Source organism: Phyllobates terribilis, unplaced genomic scaffold, assembly GCF_046119375.1.
Source record: "Phyllobates terribilis strain yellow unplaced genomic scaffold, ASM4611937v1 Scaffold_11__3_contigs__length_659146591, whole genome shotgun sequence".
NCBI classification, from domain to species: domain Eukaryota; kingdom Metazoa; phylum Chordata; class Amphibia; order Anura; family Dendrobatidae; genus Phyllobates; species Phyllobates terribilis.
In genome coordinates, this window is record NW_027362771.1 from 111762148 (window position 1) to 111773639 (window position 11492).

Below are 11492 nucleotides of genomic sequence, written 5' to 3' on the forward strand. Positions count from 1 at the left end.
CGATTACAGGTTTGTAGACACCTGTGATTCTAATTAGAGGACTCACCTTAAATTAACATGGTCAAATTATATTCAATAATTTTTGTCCAGGCCATTTATTAGTTTTTTTTTTTTCCTTGAACCACAATTCAAAAGCAATGTCTGATTTTCATTAGTTAATATTCAGTAAATTGAAATTTACTTTCAATCAGTTTCTATACTTTTATCAGTTTTTGTATGTACATAGCCTTTAAGTGATGCCAGCTTAAATTATTTATATAAAGTGTATCTACAGACCACAAAAACACTTAATCATTTATTAGAAAAAGATCCTTTATGCTAAAAAAAAAACAAAAACTTCTTGTAAAACTAATGAAAACAAAAGTATACAGCAATATATATTTATTTTCAAAATGCCCTAGTGAACTAAAGTGTAGTCGATCGTTAAAAGAAAAATTAACCATAGAAGTGGGACACAGACAAAGGTAAAGATGGGAGTGAAAAAAAACCCTCTATTTCCATTCAGAGCGAACTAAAAAAGAAGTTACTGTATATACAAATAAATAAGCCATGAAAATATTCCACAAATAGGCATTTATTAGTACATGTATGTGCAGTAGATAATACAAAAAAGTCCTGGAAAACCAGCAGAATTATTGTTAGTATCTTTAACAATTGATCTATTTTCTTTCCTTCTCCACCTATTTACAGATCACCATAGACAGTGAGTAAAAAAAAATAAAAATAAAAAATTACAATTTACACTAATTTGTTTCTTGTCTAATAAATCTGAGGGGTATTAAACATGTATAGTTGTAAAGGCCAGGGTGCTGGGTAATTCTACAATTGAGATGAATGAGGCATGAGTGATGGAAAGAATTAGGAATCCCTGTCTACACTGTCCTCTTCCACGGTTTAGTCCTTTGTATACATACACTGGACTAGTCATGCAGTGCAACTTTTATATATTGGTCACTAGGTTCTTCTATAAACATATAAAGTCCAGCCGAATATACATTCCAGAGAAGGCCAGTATAGCAGAAAGCAGGCTCTTCAGTCACTGAACGAGGATTCACTGTCAGAGCTGTCTTCAAGTGCAACGTCGCCATCTGAGACTGGTGCATTGGGAGTCCTGGAAACAAGCATGGACATTTTACTACAATTAATTATTAGTCTGAACTGAAAAACACTTAGGACTGAGCTCTAAACTTAGAATAGAAACCTGGGGTCCATCAAGTGATCTCCAGGATTCAGCAAGGCTGTGGCTGTAACATCTTGAATCTTTAAGAACATTAAAACAGCAGACCGTAAAGAAACATAAGAATTATAATACTCACTCTAAAAGATCAGGATTTAGTCCTTCAGCAATCATTTTATTTCGAATAGCCATCACAGGGACCCCCTATAAGAGAAAATAATGTTCAATATCAAACATACCAACACAGGATTATGCATGGGAACCACAAATCAGCCACTGAGCAAAAGTAGAGACAGAAGTAACCAAGTCCACGTTAATAGGGGATTACAGGAATATCCATTGATAGCTATCCCTCGCATAGTGTGGGTTCTACCTCCAAGACCCCCGTCAACCAGCAACATATTCCAGAAACTTATCCTTATCAGAAGTTTTGACTTTACCTTATTCTTTGTTCCCCGGCATCTACATTCATAAAATCATAGAATGGTAGAGTTGGAAGGGACCTCCAGGTTCATCTGGTCCAACCCCCTACTCAATGCAGGATTCACTAAACCATCTCAGACACATTTCTGTCCAGCCTCTGTCTGAAGACGTCCATTGAAGGGGAACTCACCACCTCTCGTGGCAGCCTGTTCCACTCATTGATCACCCTCACTGTCAAAAAGGTTTTTCTAATATCTAATCTGTATCTTCTCTCTTTCAGTTTCATCCCATTGCTTCTTGTGTTTCCACGTGCAAATAAGAATAAAGCGGATCCCTCTACAATGTGACAGCCCTTCAGATATTTGTAGACAGCTATTAAGTCTCCTCTCAGTCTTCTTTTAGTGCAAGCGAAAGATTTGTAGATCCTTTAACCGTTCCAGCAGAAAGCCTGTACGAATTACAATAGGAGCGGCACAGTCAGGCTTTATGCTGGATATGGATGTCTGAAGGAGCGTGAACGGGCCTGTCTGCGTCATGGACTTTACTGTCACTAACATTAATGTGCAGGAATGGGAGGCTGTGCTCCTGGATTTTACAAAGGAGAAGGACATTGCTAATGAACTATACTGCGAAATGAAAGTTGATTTCTCATTAAAGGAACACTTTACATGGGGTTGTCTGGCACTGCAAGTAAAATGGTTCACAGCAGACTATGTAATTAATACCTGTCATCCGATTTATGTTGCACAAACCATAGGTGGCAGGATTCAAAGCCTGGCAGAGCTATTCTAGCCATGTATGTTCTACTGTGAAACACTGCGGCATTTCAGAGAAACTATTGGTACCATTTTCGGGCACGCGACATTTTTTGATTGCTTTCTATTCTGATTTTTGGGAGGCAGAACAAACAAAAACCAACAATTCAGGATTTTTTTTTTTTTTTTTTTTTTTAATGCCGTTCCGTGTGTGGTACAATTGATAAGGCAGCTTTATTCTTTGGGTCAATACGTTTACAGCGACACTACGTTTATATTGTTTTTTTATGCTTTGGCGCTTTTACACAAAAACTATTGGAGCTGTCTGGCGGCTTCTTTTTTGCAGGACAAGATGACGTTTTCAGCGGTACCATTTTTATTTACATTCGTCTTTTTGATTGTGTTTTATTCCATTTTTTGTTCAGCAGCATGATGATAAAGCACGGTTCTTTGTTTTTGTTTTTTTACGGTGTTCACTAAATGGGTTAACTAGTGGGACAGTTTTATAGGTCAGGTCGTTCCGGACACGGCGGTACCAAATGCGTACTTTTATTGTTTATTTTATTTTTTCAGAATAATATTTATTTATGGGTACAATATATATTTGTTATTTTATTTTGATAATTTTTAATTTTATATTTTTACAATTTTTTTTTTTTTCACTTTCTCCCTCTATGGGACTTTCATTTTTTGCAGGTTGATCACTTGCATAGCATACGGATGCTGGAGCATTCCTATGCTATGCAAGCTGTCAGCTCTGCACTGAGAAGTTAGATAGATCATTCACTGCACATGATCTAACTAACTTGCTGATGCCTGGTGACCCGGATGTCGTCATGATGACATCGGGTCACCATAGCAACGAACGGCTCCGAGCTAACAGCGCGGGGTCTCCGATCCAAGATAAGAGGGGCTGTCTTACTTCTGCCTATTCCTGAAATGCAGTGTTCGACTTCGATTGCAGCAATTCGGGGTTAGTGTGCTGGGAGCAGTGCGGGACCGCTCCTGGCACAGGGTGACTGGTATCAGCTGTCAGAATCAGCTGACACCCGGCGTTGATCAAGCCCACACAGCCTCTGTGCAGGGGCGCGATTGCCGAGGCGTAATAATACGTACCTGGTCATTAAGGTCCAGGGCACAGGGACGTATTATTATGCCTCACGTCAGAAAGGGGTTAACTGACAGGTCTCTCTCTATGCATACACATACCCACTGATTCATACTGCCCGTTGTTCAGGCAGCATTAATAAAATGACTAAATTTCATTAAATTAAAAATAAAAAAAAACCCTCTTCAGTTCAATCCCCCCAAATTCCCAGTGCTGATGCTCCCCATCGATTTTTGGTCACTTCCTCGCAGTGGCGACATCATAAATCCAGGTGACCACTGCAGACTCACCAGCCTAGTGTTGTATTAGTTAGCATTACTGCTAAGGACAGTGACTTGTGGCACCAGTCATGTGGATATATGGCACGTTACAGCTGCCGGGAAGTAAACTAAGGGTGGTCTTAGATATGTTATAATTGGGCCAGTCACATCTAAAAATTGCAGAAATGACTGAGTGTCCATCCACATTATGGATGGGTACAGAAGATATCTGCTATTTTATGTTCTATTCTGCTCCAGATAATGGACTAGAACAGTGCATTCTGTGACTTATTTCTACATTGATGCCATTAATAAGAATCTTGTAGCGGACCTGTATTAGCGCAGATATCAGTTTGATTTTCATAAATATTAACAAACACAAATTACCACTTGGACCATCTTTAGGTATCTGGCATATCTTGGATCTTTGGCCACAGTGGGAACATTTTCAGCCTGTACTTCTTCCTTCGGTAAGACATTATCATTTATGGAATTCTGCTGCATAACCTAAAAAAATAAAAATAAAAACAGCAACTAAGACTCATCAGGAGACAAGAAAGATTGCCAAGGTGTCAAAATGGATATTTCTGGCTATAGAATATAAAGGAGTTAGGAATTGAATAGTTTACAAATACATTACACTCATTAACTCCTTCCCAACATGGCCACTTTTGGTTGTTTCTCCCAGTCTTCCAATATACTTTTTGGGGGGCTACAAGATGTATGAGGGCTTGTTTCTCCAGACATTTTGGATTTTTGCAAGACACTATTTAACTTATCCACATTGAGGTAGACTGACACAAGGTAAGGTTTTAATACTAGAGACAGGATAGGACGTCCCGATTGGGTACACCTTGTCACGGTGGGATGGCTTTTACATTTTATCAATATAACATTAACCAAGTACACTATGTGATTTACATGTATTATGACTATTTATTTACTTACTACAGGGAATATGCTCATTTTGTATTTTTCTTGGGTTTTGTTTATGAAATGGCCACAGTGTGAACGTGCTCCTTCACATTGCACATATACCAACTTATAATCTGGCTCATTTCTTTGATTTTATCAAAATTGAAATTAAAGAACTGCAAAAATTTTTTAGAGTGGAATGGTGAAAAACAGTACAATCATTCATTCCATCATTGTTCCTTGGGTTTTGTTTGTATGGAGTTCTTTTTGTTGCTATAGTCTGAGACCCATCCTTTTTTTTAGTTTATGAAACGTATTCTTACAGGATGAGCTAGTTTTTACTGGTAGCATTTCTGGGGTACAGTCGACTTCATGATTACTTTTTAATCCATGTTTGGGGGTTACAATTAACAATATAGAAGAACTTGGCACTAGTAGAAGGTTGCAAATTAATGTGTTTTATTTACAGGTGCAATCCACAGTTCAATGCATAACGTTTCGGGCGGATCCCTGACCTTCATCAGATGCATGGATAGCTTTTAGACAGAGGTCAAGAAAATAAAAACATGCGCTCTAAAAATACTATTGACTACAACATCTATGGGGTTCAACTGCAGTGATTGGAGCTAGCTCTGAAGGCTGAAGATACAGACAGCTGCCTGTTGTAAAATGCATAAATGATGCAGGCCCAGCTCCTGAGCCTGCTCTATGGATCGGCTTTCAGTTACATGTACATCACATGTCGGGAAGGGTTACAAATTTGGACAGTTTTACATGTACTGTTAGGGCTCATTCAGACGACTATGCAAATTGGTCAGAGATCAGACATCAATGCCCAACAGGCCTCTCCCAACCGAGCGTGACAGCTTCATAGAAATATATGAAGCTGTTGCGCTTGGGTCGGGAAAGCTGCGGCCTGTCTGTGCATTAGTGGTCTGTGCTCGGACCGAAATCCACGGATGTCTGAATGAGCCCTTAAACAAGAAATTAATTTTGTCATCAGATGATGAGGAGTGGAATTTGAAACAGGGTCTCCACCTCAAAAATCTTATTACCCTCAAGATAAGCAATGTCATGACAGCAACATACTAATCCCTACCACTAGTAAATGCACTTACTTCTGTCTGCGGTATAGCTGTAGTAGATTCTGGGACCGACTGGGGTTGCAAATGGCCATTGACAATGTTGCTGGACGAATGAGTTTCAACTTTAACATCTTCTAGGCCAGGAATAGAAGAAAGCTGAAATTAAGCAACAGGGATATGAAAAACATCCCAAAGTAACCTCCTGCTATTAGGTGAAAGAATGTCAGGACTATCCTGGAGAAGACACAAGGCTGCATAAGCTCAGCTCCATAATGTAAAAGTATTAGAAAACTGCCTTCAGGATGGGAAATTGTATTTACAGGGTTATAGAAAAATAAAATGCTCCACTCATTCCCTGCAATTCTGACATGGGACCGCAGGTCACAGATTACAGGAACACATATCCTGCCACGGAGCAACAGCTGTGGCAGGATATGTGGGGGGGGGGTAGCTGTGGTGGAATGGGATCACAGGAGGCAGGGTCGCTGCTGCAGGAAGTCGGCGGCAGGAGGAGTGGAGCGATGCTGCGGGCCCCAGGCTGGTAGGAGGGGGGTGTCCTGGTGATGCGAGGCTACGGGCCCTGGGCTGTCAGAAAACGTCGGTGCTAAGTGGAGTCCCCGCACTTCACCAGTGATTTTCCTGCGGTGGGCTACGGGAAAATCTTGGGAGTCGAGATTTCAATCTGCGCATGCGCTACCTTGCCTCCGGTGGCCATCTTCCCAAAGCCCACTGCAGGGAAATCAAAGGGAAGAGGAATCTGCTCACCGCCAACATTTTATGAAAGCCCAAGGCTTGCAACCTCACACCATGGGGACACCCCCTCCTCCCAGCACGAGGTCCGCATCATTTTCCTCACAAATTTTGGTTTTGGGAAAAAAAACTGCATCTTAAAATCCAAAAAATACGGTATATCTTTATAAATTTAAATAAATCGTAGGTTCCCCAAAGGGCAAGGCACCCTTTAAATCTACTCATTTAGCATTACACTTTTGAATAATGGCAAGTAACATGCACAGTAACAATGTATTATTGTCTAGAGTTACATTCACAAACACGCAGGCTTCAGAGCTGAAATCTCCCGGTTTTGAATTTAGGTCTGTACACAGCTTGTTAGGCCAAGTACAGTCTCTACACCAAGTACTTTGCAGAAATTTGATGGGCGAAAAACTAACCACCCCCACATTACAAGAGCTCAGCTAATCTGATGGATGTTGAGGTGTCCGATGGCAAAATTGTGAATGCAGCTCTGGCATATAAAAGAGGACCGATTCAACATAAAAGCAATCTATTTACAAAAATGATATATTTGATGTAGATTAGATTAGTTTTAACAAACCTTTGCATCTAATATATTGAGTGTTGTTTCAATTTGCTGGATACGAAGAGAAAGGGCAGAGAGTTTCTGAAACACAGGCAAGAACAGAACAGATGGAGGGTTATGCATCTTCTAGGCTGCATTCAGTTATCCGTGTGGCATGTCCGAGTGCTGATCCATAGCGTTTCATTTATCCATACACACATCAGTTTTATAAGCGGATCCATGTCTCCGGTTTGTGATGCGCAGAGCACATCCTATTCTGTGGATCAGACTGGGCCACTAAAGTCTATGAGGATCCAGGTAAAACAGATAACACATGGAAGACATACTTTGTACTTCAGCGTTCCATTTATTTTTAAATTGTCTCTTCAGAGAGGAAGAGAACTAAGACTAGTGCCACCTATAGGAAGTAGCAATCCTAAAAGTCAATATCGACTCTCTGACGAGCCTTGTCACATGACTTAGGATAAAAGCCAAAACCAGAATCTCAATTTGCAGAATATTTTTAATTGACACATTGTTAAAAGTCAATGGATACAAAAAGCTAAGTCTACCTTCTTCAGTGAAAAAAAAAGACTGATGCAACTATGTAGCAACTAGGGTGACACCTCAAAAATAAATCAGTCCATTTATCATGGATGGTAATATGTGTGAATCTAGCCTTACATGGGTGTAGTTTGGGTTTATTCTGATGTGTCAAAGTTATTTACAAAACCCATAGTATTAATACTGTTGCCAATTACTTGAAAGATCTACATAGTCATATTAATACTAAATCTTATTACATTATTAGATTTACATTGTTTTTACAGACCACTGCAATTTGAAGTAGCAAGGAAATATAAGTATGTGATTCCCAGCATTCTACACAGAGAGACTTGGCTCCATGCACCTACCATATGTGATTCTGGCTTTATAAGGACCCTGTCACCAGTTTATTGCCTTATAAACCATGCCCATCACCTTTAAAATCTTATACCCTGATAAGTGCCTCTGCATACCTCAGAAAAAGTGCTTTATTCATGTTCCGAACTGCATGTAAATTGTATGGTCCGGTCTGATGGGTGAATCCAGATTGTGATCAGCTCCCCCAGTCCCTTTAATCACCACTTATTCTATGTGGATGCTGGTGACGTACAAGTGGAGCCGGAGCGGGCACATTACATGACTTTGTGCTGCCGGTCTCTGGCTGCACTGCACAGGCGCGAGACTTCAAGCAATGTGTGGATGATAGAGATGGCATCCACTTCCATCCAGAAAGAGAAGGTGGCGTTTGCAGGAAATTGAGAGACTGATTGCAATCTGGATTCGCCCACTAGACTGGACCACACTATGTACATAGCACTTTTTGCCCAGAAGTATGGAGGTGCACCTATAAGGATATAAAGGGGTTGTAGGAAGTCCATTTACATGATCTTTACAGGTGATAGGCGTGGTTTAGAAGCCAAACTACTGCTAACAGGTTCCCTTTAATTACCAAGATCAGTGTTCATGAGTAGTATAATGAAAAAAAGCCCAAACCTTTTAGATCCACCTCTGCTTAGAGTTGAGGGATATTTATTATCAAAAAGGTTGCAGATTGGAACAAGTTATTGGTGGGGGTGTGACTGCTTAAACTTGCACCTATAATCAGAATTAGGCAAGTTTATACCAGACAGAATGGAGTAGCAGTGTGGGTGCACAACATCTCAAGACTTCATTCTCCATGGGACTGCGAGCGTGCAGTACTTGGCTTTTTCCAGAAGCCCCACAGCTAATGAACTGAGCGGCAGTGGAGTATATGCACAGCAGGGCTGTGGAGTCAGTAAGCCAAACCTCAGACTCCTCAGTATACACAATTCCACAGCCCTGCCTCACTACTGAGCATGTACATAAAGTGCAGCACAGATTCATCTAAACTAAAAGCCTAAATCCATAGATCAGGAATAGAACATTTCATAGCTTTCCCAAATCATTATGACAACATTTATAGCATGGTGGCTCAGTGGTTAGCACTGCAGACTTGCAGCGCTGGGGTCCTGGGTTCAGATCCCACCAAGGACAACATCTGCAAGGAGTTTGTATATTTTCCCTGTGTTTGCGTGGGTTTCTTTCAGGTTCTCCGGTTTCCTCCCACACTCCAAAGACATAATGATAGGGAATCTAGATTGTGATCCCCAGTGGGGACAGTGCCCATAATGCCATTAAATCCACAGCGCTTTACAGACATTAAATAAGTGAGATAAATAAATACTGCATAACTCTTTAATATCACATTGCACATACAGTCAACCTTTTTTATATGGCAGAAAAGCCCTTTAACTATCTAACCAGAACCAGGACATGAAAGGTGAGGAGTTTAGTCAGACTTTACAAAAAGTGACCATACACCCGATGGCATCAGCACGGCCATTGTACTCTACAGGGCTTTCCATTAGTAGGAATGGGACAAACCTCTTCACAAACTGTAGAAAAGCGATTAAGAAACTGAACTGTGTGCAGCACAAACTGGTTCAGGAAAGCGACGGTCCTCTTCTGCTGGATGGCGGGGACCTGTATAATGACAAGTACACGCTGTTACATGATACACGTGTAATACACGGGCTGGTGTATGGGAGTGCAGAATATTCACAGTGAGATGGAGAGTCCTTGTAGATCGCTGGTCTCAGATCATTACCAACCTAAGGCCACGGACCCACTATCAGTATTTTTTCTCAGGAGTGGGAGCCAAAACCAGGAGTGGATGATAAATACAGAATTGGTGACTTGTTTCTATTATACCTTTTCTCTGATTGTTCCACTCCTGGTTTTGGCTCCCACTGCTGAGAAAAAATACTGACCATATACTGACCAAATACTGATAGTGGGGCCGTGGCCTTAGATCTCTGCTAGCAGGCAGTGTATGGAAACTCATTACTCACAGCCGGACCCACAGAGACTTTTCCACGCATGTGAAAGGCACCTGCAGAAATGTGTGCGGCTCTCTATTCACTTCTATAGGAGTGTAACATCTGCTGGGCTTTTCTCAGGACCCCCATAGAAGTGAATAGAGGGTCATTCTCGCTCAGATGCCCCGTTTCCACAGTGTCACAGAATAGAGCTCCATTCTCATGATCAATGAGGGTCCTACCGCCAAAAATCATACCCCTGTGGATACTGGGATCTTATAGTAACCCCTTCATGAATAATCCTGCTCCATTCTCACACACACACACACACACACACACACACACACACACACACACACACACACACATAAGTTAATGTTTATGGAGCCATGTAAAGTCATTTACAGAACAAGCAGCAACTCCCTAGTCTGGCTGATAACAGGGAACAATAGATTGCACTCAGCAACACAATAGAGGCTGCAGTGATGGCCCTGGAGTCAGTACCACCAGCTGCACGCACTACCCACCTTAGTGAGGTCTATGCCCGATCCCACTATAGGCAGCCCATCCTCGTCCATCCCAGTGAGCCGCAGCCGCCGCAGCACTTCCTCCCTGCCAGTCAGGTGACAGGACCCCGGCTGAGGTCAGGAGCATGTGAGCGGTCACGTGGTGAGGGGCGGAGCTGCCCGCCTGAGGTCAGGAGCATGTGAGCGGTCACGTGGTGAGGCTCTGTGCGGCTCATTAGCAGGGCTGTGAGCGGGGCGAGTCTGCAGCTGCCCACTACAAGCTGTGTGTATCGCTGCTGCCGAGTCACTATCCTGGGACTTGTAGTGCCATTCGTTGGCTACCAGCTGGGAAGTAGCAGTTTAATAAAGCCAATACTAACAGGTTTTTCGTAGTCTGAACATGCTGGGACTTGTAGTACACTTGCAATCCCGCTTTTCTATGTCGATGTCTATTATCACCCACACTATAGTATATCAGCCTGGGATAGTAAGTAGCCGAACACATCAGGCTATGATGAGATTAAGGCCACATTCTCACAGTTTTTCTTGAGTTTTAGGCTGTGTGCCCACTATGCGCATTTGATGCTGAATTTCCGCAGTGTAAACGCTTTAAAAACGCTTGGTAATCTGTGCTCCATGATCCCTAATGAAAATTCGCATGTTCTGTGCACATGCTGCGGATTTTCCTTGTGGAAAAATCCGCAGCATGTCCATTATTTGTGCGTTTCCGCATGCGGATTTGAGGTCCCAATGCATTTGAAAAACGCAAGTCAAATCCGCATGTAAAAACGCTGCAAAAACGCTTAAAAAAAGCATGTACAATCCGCAAGCGTTTTTACTGCCAAGAACATGCAGAAACGCTGCGGAAATTTTCTGCTTCAATTCTGCATCGTGGGCACATACCCTGAAGCTGCAGAATTTCCGCACCTCAGATTACTTGCGTTTATTCATTGCGTTTTTTTTATGTGTATTTAGTCTTCGGTGTGTCATGCTTTCCATACAGCTGCTTTGTCTTTGAGACTTCCCAGTTAGGTGCGGATTTCATGCGTTTTTTGATGTGTTTCTGCCATAGGAAAGC

At 41.7% G+C, this 11492-nt stretch overlaps 1 protein-coding gene across 1 annotated transcript; it reads right to left on the reverse strand.

Annotated features, from left to right (window-relative positions):
- Window positions 1–556: 556 nt before the first annotated feature.
- Window positions 557–10607, reverse strand: WASHC3 (WASH complex subunit 3). Its single transcript, XM_073651515.1, has 7 exons — window positions 10436–10607; window positions 9475–9573; window positions 7060–7125; window positions 5757–5879; window positions 4111–4230; window positions 1317–1381; window positions 557–1111 (listed from the first exon to the last, which is right to left on the reverse strand). The coding sequence occupies exons 1-7, from the start codon at window positions 10484–10486 to the stop codon at window positions 1033–1035; spliced, it is 603 nt and encodes a 200-aa protein (XP_073507616.1). The 5' UTR covers window positions 10487–10607; the 3' UTR covers window positions 557–1032.
- Window positions 10608–11492: the final 885 nt, after the last annotated feature.

What these genes read in the sequence shown, in the direction of transcription:
- WASHC3 (XM_073651515.1), bottom strand. Translation starts at nt 10,486, where the DNA reads ATGGACGAGGATGGGCTGCCTATAGTGGGATCGGGCATAGACCTCACT. An exon ending in CAGCTATACCGCAGACAGAA is followed by an intron (nt 4,231 to 5,756) that starts GTAAGTGCATTT and finishes TTATTTTTTTAG; the next exon opens with GTTATGCAGCAGAATTCCAT. An exon ending in CTAAATCCTGATCTTTTAGA is followed by an intron (nt 1,112 to 1,316) that starts GTGAGTATTATA and finishes GCTTGTTTCCAG; the next exon opens with GACTCCCAATGCACCAGTCT.